This window comes from Leucopleurus acutus (assembly GCF_964270905.1).
Source record: "Leucopleurus acutus genome assembly, chromosome: 4".
In the NCBI taxonomy this organism is placed as follows: Eukaryota; Metazoa; Chordata; class Mammalia; order Artiodactyla; family Delphinidae; genus Leucopleurus; species Leucopleurus acutus.
In genome coordinates this window covers 4247483-4263566 of record NC_139146.1, presented here as the reverse complement: position 1 = coordinate 4263566, position 16084 = coordinate 4247483, and the positions used below count along the sequence as shown (strand labels likewise).

Here is a 16084-nt window from a genome sequence, read left to right as displayed (position 1 = left end):
GGTCCGGCGGCGAGTCACAGGGCCAGCGCTTGCCGGTCGTGTGTCCTTGCTGCTGCTTCCAAGCGTCCACGGTCCCCTTCGGGGACAGAAGCCAACACGTTTACGTGTGTCAGGCGCACAGCTGCAGGATTTGAGCAAAGACCCGGAAAGCTAAGCCACACTTCTCTGCTTAGTAAGGATCTCCTCCACCAAAGCACACAGCTAGCAGAGCGTAGGAAAATAAACAACAGGGCTTCAATCCTCTGAAATAAAATTTTAAATTTAACATTTAAAACATACCAAGCACACAGTCCCTCAGATTTCTAAGGAAGTCCATCTTACTAGGGAGAAAGTACCTTCTGGTCATTAGTAACTAGTTGGGTATAGATTTAAACCTTTCTATAAAGAGATGAACAAAACAGGACGAAAGTAACTGAGTGTGTCAAATTCAGTTACTGGCAAAATAAGGAGGTGAGGACGTTAGGGTGTGCCCGCTGGTCTCACACCTCCCAAAGCCAGAAGACGATCGCTCTTAGCAGCGAGACAGTAACTGATCATAAACGAACGCAAACGCGTTCTTCACCAAGGGTGTCGTACAATTTCTCTTAGCAAGAAAAATGTTTAAACTCTTGCCTTGCCTTCACTGAGTGACGGGTGGTGGCTAAGCAGTCCAGGAACTCGCGTGCTACAGTGAGACGCAGAGGACGCAGTGCAGCCGGCGCAGCCAGCTAGCAAACAGCAGGACTCCTGAAGACCTTTTATTCATTTGAAATACTCTGACGTCACCAGAGTTTGAGCAGACACGGTGTTTTTCCTGATACCCTAGGGTCCGGTAGCATCCCGCCGGCCTGTCCTGTGAGCACGTGGAACTAGTAACTCCCGAATGTTCATTAACACAACTGTGCAACTGGCTTACTTCCTGTCCAGCCACTGGTCACTAGAGCCTGGCAACAAGGTTTAGGAAAAGGTCACGTGCACCCGCAGCTGAGGAAAGATGAAGTGGCCTGAGTCAGCGAGTGATCGCAACAAAGCCCCGGAGCCCGTGGGGGCCGCTAAGCCGCCTTCACCACCCCAACCAGGGCGGGTCTCAGGGTGCGCCCGTGCAGCTTGTACCCCACTTTGGTAACGAGCGCCACCGTGCCCGGCTCCTTGCCCTCAACCGGCGTGTGGAACAAGGCCTCGTGCTCGTAGGGGTCGAACTTGGCCCCCGCGGGGTTCAGCCGGAGTAAGCCGTGCTTCCTGAACACCTTCTGGATCTGGACCTCAGTCATCACGAGCCCCTCGTAGAGGTTCTTCAGGTGCGGGTTATCGTCTCTAATCTCCTCCTTCGGGACGCACTGTGTTGCCTTCTCCAGAATGTCCGCCACCTCCAGCAAGTCCTTGCAGAAGCCCTGAATGCCTACACGAAGTTAAAGAAGAACAGCGTTTGCATTCTGTACCAACTGCATGGGCAACTCTACACTGTAAGCCCCGTTTACGTCACACACAGTCTATTTAATGACACCGTCTCAAATCACTAGTTTGCCCTAGAATTTCAATGGCTGGATTAAAAAACAGACAAACTTTTCTGGGGTTTAGACAAAAGCCAATGAGGTATAAAGACCAGCAGCTGAAAACCTGCAGAACCACCATCAGTCCTGCTCCAGGCTAAGAGGACGTGCAACCCCCGCAGACGGCAGAGCCAGGAAGGGGCGCAGGTGGCTGCCTCAGCTAAAGAACACGGGGCCTGGGGCCACATCCCTGGCTGTCACGGAACTGCCCATGTGATCTGGTTAACCTCTCTGGGTCTCACCTTCTTTGGTTATAAAACAGGGATAACAGTACCTAACACAGTGAGGTTATGAGGACAAAACCACACACACGCAGAGCACCTAGAACACTTAAGGACTCAATACACACGTTAGCAATTATTTGGCACCGTGGGGTAAAAGTTACCGGGACACACCCCAAGCCTTAACCTTTATCTAACAGAAGAAATAACGTGTTAAAAAACTTCGCACAGATACAAACGTTTGTGGTTCCAAGACAATGCTTCAGCTGCTGAACGAAGGAGGTCAGGGCGGATGAGAGGCGCACACGGCTCAGCTCCCCCGGCCCGCCCCACCCTGGCCCTGGCAGCGCAGCGACCTAGCACGGCCCACTCAAGTCTTCTCGGGTCTTGAAGGCTGTGCGTCTCGAAGGAGGCAGCGCTTGTTTTAGGCTTTACTCTTTCACACAGGGTTTTCACCCCACTGCTTTAAAATGAAATTAAAATTCCACCTATCTGATAAAGATGGGAGCGTCTATTAAGGATTAACCCTGTGCTAGTTCCCGTATGGCCTCTGAGACACGCAAGAAATGGTCACACAAGTGGCAAGTACAATCACAGTGATACTTACACAAGGCGCACTCGTGAGTGCTGAGAACAGATTAACCTAAGGGACGTGGTTCAGCAGGGTAGGCAGAGGAGGGTTCTGGGAACTGAGGCCTGGAGAGTCGGGAGGGAGCCACACGTTGGAGGAACTGAGGACGGCTAGCCTACCAGGAAGATGCAGACCCAGAGTAGCTGAAGGTTCCAGATGGTGCAGTGGAATGGGTAGAGGTCTGCCGTGGCCACTCTGCCTAGGGTATGGAGCACGGATGCAAGAGCTGAAGCTGGCCTGGACCACAGCGGAGGCAGCAGAGACAAGTGGATGAAGCAGAGTCCAAGCATCACCACTCACCGGATAGGAGGGGAGTGAGCTTGAGGGAGGAGAGGACAGTTCACATGCCTGACCTAGACACCTGGGCGGGCAACAGTATCATTTACTCAAATGAGGAAGACAGGAAGCACAGGCAGAGGGGAGAATCCAGTTTAAAACACCCGAGACGTCCAGGTAAAGACATACAGGGCTAGAACGCAGAAGAAATGTCTGAACTGGAAAGAGAACCTGTGCGTGGATGTCATTCAGACCCGTGGGAGGGCAAGTCAGTAGGGGGGACGGCGAGAGGAGGGGGGAGGCCTGCTCCGAGCCCTGAAGAACCCAGACACGTGGAGGGCGACAGACGCAGCCAGCGCAGGCCATGACCCGGAAGAGGAGGAGCAACAGGAGGTGAGGTGACCGCATCCAGGAACGAAGAGTTCCTAGAAGAGGTGAAGCGCCGCTGTTAAGGGGCCCGTGAGGGAAGGGTGGGGCCCGCCATGGCAGCCTCTTGCTGGGTGCCGCCTTTATGAGCTCTGGGAGCACCAGTGCCAGGGGGCTGCCCACACGCGGAGGTGAGACTGAAAACAGAGCCCCCTCCTCGCGGCTGTGTGATCCACGCCACTGCCGCCGACTCTGTCAACTCAGCAGCGCGTGCGGGACGTCCGAGTGGAAAGGGTGCTCCCGCGGCTGGGACAGGTCCAGCCTTCGCAGCTGTGGGCTCTGTGGGCACGCACAGAAGCAGGGCCAGGGTCTGGGCGGCTCCCACGGCAGGTCCAGGCGCACGACTACTCCGGTCCTGGTACCTGACCTCAGTGGATCTGTGCTGGTGGTTTTGTGCACACAGCACCTGAGGGACCCCAGGGCCAACTGCCTGCGTTCCCACGGTGCAGGCGGGGCCGAAGGCAGTTGACAACAGCGCACTTTGTGAGCCCGCACAACAGGTGACAGATGGCATCACAGAGCACACTCCCTGGTAGATGGCTCTGGGGAGGGATACTGAGTGGCTCCCCTTCCAGCAGGAGCGCTCCAATCCTGCCTGCCCCACAGGCAGCTCAGAAACGGATCTGGGGGCCTCTATCCAACAACTAGGGAGCAGGACCTGCCCCCAACAGGGCTGTGACAACCACAGAGCAGAGAGGAGGTCCCGCTCAAATCCAGTGCAGATTCTGGTCACCACACCACCAGTCACACCTCCTATCAAGGGGATAATGGCCAGGATATGATGAGGAAAGAGGTGGCAGGCATCCACACTAAAAACAGGCCTTGGGCCTTCCCTGGTGGCGCAGTGGTTAAGAATCCGCCTGCCAATGCAGAGGACACGGGTTCGAGCCCTGGTCTGGGAAGATCCCACATGCCAAGGAGCAACTAAGCCCATGCGCCACAACTACTGAGCCCACGTGCCACAACTACTGAGCCCACACGCCTAGAGCCCGTGCTCCACAACAAGAGAAGCCACCACAACGAGAAGCCCGCGCACTGCAACAAAGAGTAGCCCCCACTCGCCACAACTAGAGAAAGCCCGTGCGCAGCAACAAAGACCCAATGCAGCCAAAAATAAATAAAATAAAAAACTCACTACAAACAAAAGTCCAGGGCCAGATGGCTTCACAGACGAATTCTACCAAACACACAAAGAACCTATAGCAATTCTCAAACTCTTCCAAAAGACTGAAGAGGAAGGACACTATGAAGCCACCATCACCCTGACGCCAAAACCAGACAAAGACACCACCAAGGAAGAAAATTACAGGCCAGTATCTTTGATGAATACAGATGCAAAAATTCTCAACAAAATGTCAGCAAACCGAATCCAACAACACGGAAAAAAGGATCATATACCACGACCAAGTTGGATTCACCCCAGGGTCATAAGAATGGTTCAACATATGCAAATCAATCAATGCGATACAGCACATCAACAAAAGAGAAGACAAAAACCACATGATCATCTCAGTAGATGCAGAAAAAGCATCTGATAAAATCCAACAACCATTCATGATAAAAACTCTTATGAAAGTAGGTACAGAGAAAACACCTCAACATTTAAAGCTATTTACGACAAACACACAGCCAACATAATACTCAATGGTGAAAAGCTGAAAGCCTTCCCGCTAAAATCTGGAACAAGACAAGGATGCTCACTCTCACCACTTCTATTCAACATAGTACTGGAAGTCCTAGCCACAGGAATCACACAAGAAAAAGAAATAAAAGGTATCCAAAATGGTAGGGAAGAGGTAGAATTGTCATTATATGCAGATGACATGATACTATATTTTGAAAACCCTCCACACAAAAACTACTAGAACTGATAAAGGAATTCAGCAAGGTAGCAGGATACAAGATTAACATACAGAAACGGGTTACATTTCTTTACACTAACAATGAAATATCAGAAAAGGAAAGTAAAAAAAACAATACCTCTTAAATCCCATCAAATAATACTTAGGAATAAACCTGACAAGGAGGTGAAAGACTTACATGCTGAGAACTATAAACCATTAGTAAAGGAAACTGAAGATGATTCTAAGAAATGGAAAGATACCCCGTGCTCTTGGACTGGAAGAATTAACATTGTTAAAATGGCCATACTATCCAAAGCAATCTACAGATTTAATGTGATCCCTATCAAATTACCCATGACATTTTCCACAGAACTAGAACAAATAATCCTAAAATTTATATGGAACCACAAGACTCAGAACTGCCAAAGCAATCCTGAGGAAGAACAACAAAGCTGGAGGCATAACCCTCCCAGACTTCAGACAATACTACAAAGCTACAGTAATCAAAACAGCACGGTACTGGTACAACGACAAACATATAGATCAATGGAACAGAACAGAGAGCCCAGCAATAAACCCACACACCTACAGTCAACTAATCTTTGACAAAGGAGGCAAGAATATTCAATGGAGAAAAGACAGTCTGTTTAGCAAGTGGTGTTAGGAGAGTTGGACAGCCACAGGTCAATCAATGAAGTTAGAACACACCCTCTCACCATACACACAAATAAACTCAAAATGGCTTAAAGAAAGACCTAAATAGAAGACAAGACACTGTAAAACCCCTACAAGAGAACAAAGGCAAAACATCTTCTGACATAAATTCTACCAATGTTTTCTCATGTCAGTCTCCCAAGGCAACAGAGATAAAAGCAAAAATAAACAAATGGGTCCTATCAAACTTACAAGCTTTAGCACAGCAAAGGAAACTAAAAACAAAACAAAAAGACAACATACAGACTGGGAGAAAATACTTGCAAATGATGCAACCTACGAGGGCTTAATTTCCAAAACATACAAACAGCTCATAAAACTCAATAACAAAAAACCAAACAACTCAATCAAAAAATGGGCAGAAGACCAAAATAGACATTTCTCCAAAGAAGACATACAGATGGCCAATAAGCACACAAAAAGATGCTCAACATCGCTAATTATTAGAGAAATGCAAATCAAAACTCCAATGAGGTACCACCTCACACCAGTCAGAATGGCCACCATTAAAAAGTCTACAAATAACCAATGCTGGAGAGGGTGTGGAGAAAAGGGAACCCTCCTATACTGTTGGTGGGAATGTAAATTGGTACAGCTACTATGGAGAACAGTATGGAGGTTCCTCAAAAAACTAAAACTAGAATTACCATATGACCCAGCAATCCCCCTCCTGGGCATACATCCAGACAAAACCATAATTCAAAAAGATACATGCACTGCTATGTTCACAGCTGCACTACTTACAATAGCCAAGACATGGAAACATGGAAATGTTCAATGACAGATGAATGGATAAAGAAGATGTGGTATATATGTATATTCAATGGAATATGACTCAGCCATAAAAAAAAGAATGAAATTATGCCATTTGCAGCAACACAGATGCAACTGGAGATTATCATACCAAGTGAAGTAAGTCAGAAAGAGGAAGACAAATACCATATGATATCACTTATATGTGTAATCTAAAGTATGGCAAAAATAAACCTATCTATGAAACAGAAACAGAATCAGACACAGAGAACAGACTTGTGGTGGACAAGGCAGGGGGGTGGAGTGGGAGTTTGGGATGAGCAGATGCAAACTATTATATATGGAATGGATAAACAACAAGATCCTACTGTAGAGCACACAGGGAATTACATTCAATATCCTGTGATAAACCATAATGGAAAAGAATATAAAAAAGGGAGGGCTTCCCTGGTGGCGCAGTGGTTGAAGAGTCTGCCTGCCAATGCGGGGGACGGGTTCGAGTCCTGGTCTGGGAAGATCCCAAATGCCGCGGAGCGACTGGGCCCGTGAGCCACAACTACTAAGCCTGCGCGTCTGGAGCCTGTGCTCCGCAACAAGAGAGGCCACGACAGTGAGGGGCCCGCACACCACAGTGAAGAGTGGCCCCCACTTGCCGCAACTGGAGAAGGCCTTCGCACAGAAACGAGGACCCAACACAGCCAAAAATAAATAAATAAATTTATATATATATATATATATATAAAAGAATATAAAAAAGGGAATATAGGGCTTCCCTGGTGGCGCAGTGGTTGAGAGTCCGCCTGCCGATGCAGGGTACACGGGTTCGTGACCCAGTCCGGGAAGATCCCACATGCCGCGGAGCGGTTGGGCCCGTGAGCCATGGCCGCTGAGCCTGCGCGTCCGGAGCCTGTGCTCCGCAACAGGAGAGGCCACAACAATGAGGGGCCTGCGTACCGCAAAAAAAAAAAAAAAAAAAAAAAAAAGGGAATATATACATGTATAACTGAATCACTTTGCTGTACAACAGAAATTAACACAACATTGTACATCAACTATACTTCAATAAAATTAAAAAAAAGAGAGATTTGTTCTCTGTGTTGAACTCGGATCTTATCAAGTTTCCACTGTGAGCACCCAAGGTCTTGCTGTGAACCTGAGGTTCTGCATCTACAACAGGGGGACTGAAAGCTCCGTCCCCATAGGTACTCAAATGGTAGCCTTTTGGGTAATCAACACAACACATCTGGGGTTGGGAGACGGGCCTCAGTGCCAGCGCCATTACCAGGTTTGTGCTGAATGGCAAGTCATTTCAACCTCACTGATCTCAACCGTAAAAACAGGAAGGACGATAACAGAAACATACAAAGGTGACAATGCAAACAGAATCTGAGGAGGTCCTAAGTGAGACCCGTGTTAGGGCTGCTCCAGCTAAGGAGCCGAACCTCATAGAGCCGACCTGCTAGTTACCTGCAGGCTCACACCGAGGTCTCTGTGGAAGAGCAAAGCACACGCTCCTCATTGAAGGAATCACGCTCACCACTCCGAGTGCAAGTCCTAAGGGCAATTTTGCTCCTTCTAGACAACGGCTGACCCATCTCCAACACTGGAGGGAGTGAAGCAGCAGGCTCCCCACCTCCTCACGGGGCTGGCCCCTTTGCCTGGCACTCTGATACCCCCTCCCTTGCCCCGTGTTTCCCTCGGTCAATGTCATGTAACGTTGAAAGTTACCATATAGTTTCGCCTCCTCCACCAATTTTTGGCTCCTCTGCCGCAAGTTCTCCGTATCTGCTAAAGCTCGCTTATACTTTTCCTTAAAAAAAAGAAAGGGAGAAAGACTGATTCACGTGAATTAAATATGGAACAAATTCATAGGAAAGCATATCTGATGTAACAAACTCCAAGTCAAAACACAAACAACAGCTATCATCACGTTTGAAATTTTGGGTTACAGACAGCTGCTGCTTAATAAACACAAACACATTAACCCGTGTCACTGTTTCCAGCAGGTGGGGAATAGATGGCCTGGTGTCGCGTATTCACATAGCCCCCAAGGGCATTCTCACTCAGTGTGCAGCTGGGGAAGGACAAGGAGAGGCTTCTCATTTCTCATGGTTCCGATGGCTCTCCTCCAGGGAGGACCATTCATTCATTCCTCAGCAGAATCTCCAACTTAAGGGAATCCTAGAAGCCCGGTTAGGGGCTGACCCGCTCAGTTCCCATACCCTGAAGAGACGTCTAGGAGAACAACGAACCTGAGTGGACAGCTTTGGCCTCTACGCCACAGAAGAGGAAAAACCCCATCAATGAACCTCTGGTATTGTTAACATTGCCCAGATATGATTCAGTTGAAACATTTATTGTGTACTAATCATCTGAATTCTGGTATCTTCCTCATTTTGCACCAACTTTTCCTGTAATCGCATCCGTCTCCTGGAATTTCTATTTTCCGTGTGCACCAGGTTACCGTGTTCAGCCTTCAGGCGATTCCAGAGCCGTGGTTAAGAGCAAGGGCTCCCAGGCTCAGGCCCTCGCCCTGCCACTCAGTGGCCAGGTGACCTCGGGAAGTTTTACCAAACCGTCCTGGACCTCAGTTTCCTCATCTGTAAACAGGGATATTAATGGTTGACTCACAGGGTTGTTGTGAGAATTAATATAAATAAAGGGGTGAGAACGGCCCCAGCACACAGTATTTGATATCATCATTCCTAAATGCTTCCAGAGCTCGATTTGTGCCACTCATGCTTTTCCACATGGGGTCATAATCCATATCACTAATCAGTTCACAGAACTCCTACCTCCCTAGGAGAGCGCCACATGGCCGTACCTCTGCCCCCCACCCTTGTCCTTCCCTAAGACCAGCTTAAAGGGCCCTACTGAATAGTCCTCACCTGTAAAGACCATTTTAAGCCTCAATTCAATATAATCTAGGTAGCAAACAGAGATGACCCTCATGACAACCACAGCCACACAGGCTTTGGGTTCTATCCCTTCTCCGGTAGTAACTTGTTATAGGACCCAGCCATAGTCCTTGGACAATGATGGGATTTGTCTGGGCTCCGTCTCTGTTGTCACGGAGGCTGGCCAGACGTCCTCGGAAAAGACTCACCTGGAGTTTGAACGACCACGCTCCCCCCAGAGCCTGCAACCTTACCATGGTCTCCTTTAGCTGCTCTTCCAGCTTGACCTTCTCTTCCATCAGTGTCTTCTCTGCAGAGGGCAGATCTGTCTTCTGTTCATTCTGACCCATGTCCTCTTCCAAGTTCTGGCCATTGTTCTTCTGTTTTGTAGCTGTGCACAGCAGCCGAGGAGAGGACCTAAAGACAAGTCCACACGCTAGAAATTAAGATCATGTTTTTTTTGCTTCTTAAAGTCAGATGTATGACTTAAGAAATCAGAATTTAAAACTATGTGCTACTGACCCATGGGGGAGAAAAGATTTATTTCAGATCCAATAAAGGCATATGACGTATAGAAGCTATTTGTTGATATAAAGTCTTCTGCAACAAATGCCTAAACTAACATGTCAGTGTACCAAGGCTACGGTACTAACCTCCTCTTCTTCCCACTTTAAACATCTCCTTCTGAGATATGGTCACCCAGGCCCACCACACAGCAATGCAGTAGCTACTACTGGAGGTGAGGCCCAGTGCTGATGCTGATTACAAAGCTGGAGGGGCAGAGATCTTGCCCACACGGTACTTCGGGCATGCAAAAAAGATATCTACACACAAAGAACCGTAATGTGGGGTCTGAAAGTGATAAAAGAGGAACCATGCACTTTGGGAGGCTCAGAGTAGAATTATTTCTAGCTTTGGGTAAATGGAAGGCAATGAAAGGGTTTGTGCAGCGAGGCTTTGAAGGATAAGTAAGAGTTCACATACAGAGTCAGGAACGGATGAGACAGACGCACTTCAGGAAGAGGGAAGGACTGCAGGCTGGAAAGCATGGGGATGGTATGTACAGGGGAAATACAAAGAGCTCTAAAACTAATGCTGCAAGGGACTTAAAGTATTACCCAATCTGATCCCCACATGAAAAAGGTTAAGTGATAAACTCAAGGCCGCAAAGCCATTAAGGAATGATACACATCTCCGCACCAGGTCCAGTGGAACTCTAAATTATGCCACAGTCCAACCTGAAAATAAACCACATGCGATTTCTTCCCAGATTAAAACAAACTGCCTCAATGAACAGGAAAGCTAGGAGTACACAGAGCATATGTACAAGGATGTTTACAGCAACTGGAAACAGATCGCTGTCAGAAGGAGACGGCTGAACAAGCTGTTTCTGCCGACCCCCTCCTGCAGCGCCAGAGGCTCCCGCAGCAGCCAGAGCGAGTCTCGCTTTGCTTTGCAGGGAGGGAGACGGAGGCTCCGGGGGCTCAGTTACCCCGAAAGCTACGCATACAATTCAGCTCTCTAAACTCTCCAACTTGAGCCTCTTGCCACAAACCCAGTTCTCAGAGCAGAAATTCACGCGTCTTGGCAATTAATTCCAGATACAAAAATCACAAATTACTCGAGCAAAGAGGCCTTTTCACTCGGGCTTTCCAGGTGGGCTTGTTCCCACACAGTTCTACACCACGTATCGGGCTGGAATCGCCGCTGCATCCCGCGCGCTACCGTAGTCCACGCTGCCCGGCCCGGTCTCCCCATCACTCAAGCAGCTCCTGCGGGGAAAGCCCAGCTCCTGCTCTGCGCAGCTTCCACCCAATCTGTCTTCTACCAGATAACCTGGTTCTGGGAAGCTCCTCCAACGCAGACGGTGCTAAGCACTCGCTAAACTAACTTATGAGGCTAGACTTTGAAAAAGCAGAAACCGCCGGTTAAAAAAAAAACACGAAAGAAGAAAAGCCAAGGTGAGGGCACTGCCTCGTGGCCCCCGCCGCGGAGTCACCGCTCTTGTATAAATAAGCCGCTGTCCCCACCGTGGGGCAGGCACCGCTGCCCTTCTGCCCTCAGGCTCCTGGGCACGCGGAGGTGGACGAGGACTCGGGCCGACAGGAAGGAGCCAGCGCGCCGCCGCCCCGCGCCCCGGGGACCCGCACACGCGGCCGCCTCGCGCCGGCCTGGGCTCGCGCGAGGCTCGGCGCGGCCTCGGGCTCGCGCGGGGCGCCGTCCCACCCTCCCCGGGTCCGCCGCGCGGGCAGCACGGGCAGCGAGGCCGCGGGGCAACCCCGCGGTGTCCGCGCCCCGCGTGGGGGAACCGCCGCCCACAGCGCCCGGGCCGGAGCCGGGCAGGACTCGGGTCGGAGCGGACGGGGGCGGCACGCACACCGCGCCCTTCCTCAGCCCGGGCAGCCGGCGCCCCTTACCTGAGAGACAACGCCAAAGCCGGAAGGCTGTGCCGCGCCACCCTCACGCACCGAGCCGCCATCACTGCCGCGGGGTCTGCGCGCGCACGGGGCATGCGCGGAGGCGGCTGGCCCCTCCCCTCGGCCACCAGGACACTCGCGCAGACTCTGTGCTTCCTTCCCCTCCCAACTACTTCCCCTCAGCCAATCCACCACCGCTTCTCCTCTGATAGACAGATCATACTCACCACTAATTGCCGGTCTTGGAGTAGCACTCTCCCCTCCCCCGGTGGGCGGGGTCTGAGGCCTTCCAGAGCCCGAGGTGAGGAGGTGAAAGGTGAAGGAAACCGTGGGAGGAGACTCTCCGCGGAGGGGCGTGGTCAAAGGAAGAACCAATAGGGAGGGAGCATGGGGGTGGGACGCCGGAAGTACGGACTTGGGAGAGCAGAGAGGCGGCAGTTGGTTTTCCCGCGTGGTTGTACGTTCCATGTCTCAGGCCGCCCTTTCCTCTGGGAGTCGGCGATGCGCCGGGGCTGGCATTTGTCCTGTTCTGCCTTGCAGCGCGAGCTCCTGGGACCGTGCCGGGCACCGGGCGCTCAGTGTGGACTAACTGCAAATAGGCCAAGGACAAAAGCACGTCCACGGGCAACCGCAGGACTTTAAAAAAGTCGGTTAAAACAGTGTTAGGGGGGCTTCCCTGCTGGCGCAGTGGTTGAGAGTCCGCCTGCCGATGCAGGGGACGCGGGTTGGTGCCCCGGTCCGGGAAGATCCCACATGTCGCGGAGCGGCTGGACCCGTGAGCCATGGCCGCTGAGCCTGCGCGTCCGGAGCCTGTGCTCCGCAACGGGAGAGGCCACAACAGTGAGAGGCCCACGTACCGCAAAAAAAAAAAAAAAACAGTGTTAGGGGAGCACCACCCGTCCTGCCTGCCGCTCCACGGCGGCGGCGGAGGAGGGGGAAGGGGCGAGGGCTGGTGGCCGGAGGGGACTCCGTCGCTACCTGTCAGTTTTATTAACGCGAAAACCAAAACCCAGGAAGCAGATGTGACACAGCACGGCGGCGTTGGTGCTGGGTGAGGGGAATTGGGTGTGTGTTGTTTTCTCTTTGCCCTCTTCTTTCACCTTCAGTTTTATCAGAGTAAAACACAAAGCATAACAAGAACAGCGCCGAGGAAGGCTCAGGGGACACAGCCAAAGCTCATAAACACACATGTTTTCGTTAATCTATCAAAGGTCAGTGCTACCGTATCACGTGCCACGAAGGAGCCGAGGTGCTTGAAGAGGAGGTGTCCTGGGCTGGAGCCCGTGGTGTCCCAAGTGTGGTGCTGCCTGCATGTCATATTTGGGGTTTTTTTTGGTTTTTCTGTAAATTAATTAATTAATTTTTGGCTGCCTTGGGTGTTCATTGCTGCGCGCGGGTTTTCTCTAGTTGCGGCGAGCGGGGGCTACTCTTCGTTGTGATACGCAGGCTTCTCATTGGGGTGGCTTCTTTTGTTGCGGAGCACCGGCTCTAGGCGCGCGGGCTTCAGTAGTTGAGGCACGCCGGCTTCAGTAGTTGTGGCTCGTGGGCTCTAGAGCGCAGGCTCAGTAGTTGTGGTGCACGGGCTTAGTTGCACCACGGCGTGTGGGCTCTTCCCAGACCAGGGCTCAAACTCCTGTCCCCTGCATTGGCAGGCGGATTCTTAACCACTGCGCCACCAGGGAAGCCCCGAAGTTTTCTGTAACAAAATGTAAAACATGTCAGGGGGAGGGATAAATTAGGAGCTTGGGATTAACATACAGACACTACTATGTGTAAAACACATAGCCTAAAAGGGCCTACTGTAGAGCACAGGGAACTCTGCTCAATATTCTGTAATAACCTATATGGGAAAAGACTCTGAAAAAGAATGAATATAGATATATGTATAACTGAATCACGTTGCTGTACACCTGAAACTAACACAACATTGTAAATCAACTATACTCCAAAAAAAATTTTTTTAAATTTAAAACATCTCATGTTTCTCATTGGCGGTGACCTTGGGCAAGTCATTTAATTGCTCTCAGCATTGATTCCCTCCCTGTAGACCTGGGATTATATCATTTATTGTGAGGTTTAAAAGAGGTACAACTATTCATTTCCTAACTCTTAGGGCTCAAGGGAATCAGATGGGAATACTGCCGTAAATAGCTCACAGTGCAGCATGGGGACGATCAACAGTGGTAGCAGCTGTGTCCTGAGACAGAGCCAGGCACTGGCTGTTGCCGTGGCGATGTTTCTGCGACACTGAATCCCTGGTCCCTGCAGGACAGCCGAGAGGCCAGGCCCCAGATCTATTACGTCCAAAACGGCAGATTTTCCGGAACAGAGGCCTGTCTGTGCTGCCACCTCGTGGCAGCATTGGGAACTACGCCCTTGGGCGCCTGCTCAGGTAGTTCCGTGAAGTCTGGAACTTCTTTGTCACCACATTGCAAGTCATCAGCACGCAGAGATGAAGCTGCCTGTGTGGGAAAACTCCTGCATCAGCCCTTGGAACGAATTTCTAGCCAAGAGAGTGGGTGGCCCAGACAGGGGGTGCAGGAAGAGCAAGCTAAACAGCCCATGGTGCCCCCAAAAAGGATGGGGCTGTGTTTAAAAGAAAATGTCCTCAGGAGAAGGTTGTGCAGAAGCAACAGCATGTGGGCTGTGGGTGTGATGCTCATGACAGCTGAGTGCCCACAAGTGCCAGGCTCCGCGCAGGTGTCCTCTCCTGGACCAGCCTGCCCTGCGGTGATGGGGAGACGGGGGATGGGCCAGGCTCGTCACACACTTGGAAAAAGGCAGAGCTCTTGCCTGTTTTTCCCGACTAATCCCAGCCCACGTGACCATCAGGGCCAGAACCCTCATCAGAATGTTGGCTGCTGCCATAAGGTGCGTCGTCACCTTTTATTATTATTATTATTGTCCCTCAGCTGGAGCATGGAATTTCATCCTTTAACTCTGAAATAAGCAAATTAAAGAATAAATATATGGCTATGATGGGTGTGGTGCACAGAATTCTAAAGATGGGCCCAAGATACCCATCCTCTGGTTATTCAGTCAAACACTAATCTAGGTGCTGCTGTGAAGAGCCTTTGCAGATGTAGTTGGCGTGTCAAGTCAGTGACCTTCATGGAGAGTATCTGGTGGGCTTGACCTTGGTGAGCCCTTTCAAAGCAGAGAGTTTCCTCCGGGAGGCCAAGGCAGAGAGCTTCACAGCAAGAGAAAGACTCGAATCACTGCTGCTGGTGCGAAGACGGACGGGGGAGTGAGAAGGTGGCCTCAGGGAGCAGACGGCGGCCCCCCTCCAGCCACCAGCGAGGACGTGAGGGCCTCAGATCTGCTGTCTCAGGGCACTGGACTCCACAGGCCATCTGTGCGGGTCCCCAGACCACAGCCCAGCCCGGCCTTTTGAGGGGCATTACTTCTCTCCTCTCCGCTTTATCTGTATTTGAGATCTCAGTACACAGAATGGAGTAACCATAAACCTTGTTACCATTCCCTTCATGGGGTCTTATTCTTGGCCCACTTTTGTTTGTTCATTTGTTTCCGTGCTACAGGAGACCCCCACCAAATAAAAACCTCCACCTGGAGGAAACAGGGGCTCCCCGGTTAAGAGACTTTGCTGGAAGAGGGACCTGAAACCGGCAGATTTCACCGACATTCCTCCCAAGCACATGGGCGCCAAACTGAAATGCATGTTCTTGGTAAGAAAATGCCACCAGAAGGGGCCACATACGTTCAAGCTGAAATAGCTTTCTGCAGAAGGAGCCAAATCAGTTGCACGAGGAAGGAGCAAACACGTTAACTGGCAGCCGCTTCCCCGAGAGCATCTGAAGGCCAGCGCCTGGAACTAGCAGCCTCCAGGTACGGCTCAGGCGCAGCCCTCGGCACCATCAGTTCCTCCCACAGAGACACTGGAAGGACAGGGAAGGAGAGAGCAGCAGCAAACTCCCCAATCCCGAGGAGAGTGTCTTAAAGAGCCCTTGGACGTCAGAGAGAGTTTGAATCCGAGGCTGACTAAATCGTTCATCACAAGCCCACCGTGATTGGAGCTCTCCTGCGTGTCGGTCGAATCAGCCATTAGCCAGAAGAAAGGTCAGAAGGGTGCAAAGCCTGCGGGTTGGCGGGAGGGACAGTTTCTCATTATAAAAATAATGGACGCTCATCACAGAAATGTTACAAAATGTAAATGGGAGGAGAGTGTAGGACTATCAGCCTTTCCCACCCGAGTTCCTCTTTCTCATCCCTGTGGGGACCTTGGGCACCTGCACTCTGTCTCCCCTTGACCCTGACCTTGGATTGATCACAAACCCAGAACTAGAGCCAGAGGCATCTTGAGGTGACAGCCGTGACCCTGAGATGAGCAGAGACGGTTGGGTCCCTTGCCTGTATCA

The 16084-nt window shown here is 50.9% G+C and overlaps 1 protein-coding gene across 1 annotated transcript; it reads right to left on the bottom strand.

The window, feature by feature from the left end:
* Positions 1-240: 240 nt before the first annotated feature.
* GRPEL1 (GrpE like 1, mitochondrial) lies at positions 241-11803 on the bottom strand (the record flags this gene model as incomplete). The annotated part of the gene is made up of 4 exons (XM_082838101.1): positions 241-1378; positions 8123-8204; positions 9546-9708; positions 11709-11803. The coding sequence occupies 4 exons, from the start codon at positions 11801-11803 to the stop codon at positions 1032-1034; spliced, it is 687 nt and encodes a 228-aa protein (XP_082694227.1). The 3' UTR covers positions 241-1031.
* Between the last annotated feature and the right edge of the window lie 4281 nt (positions 11804-16084).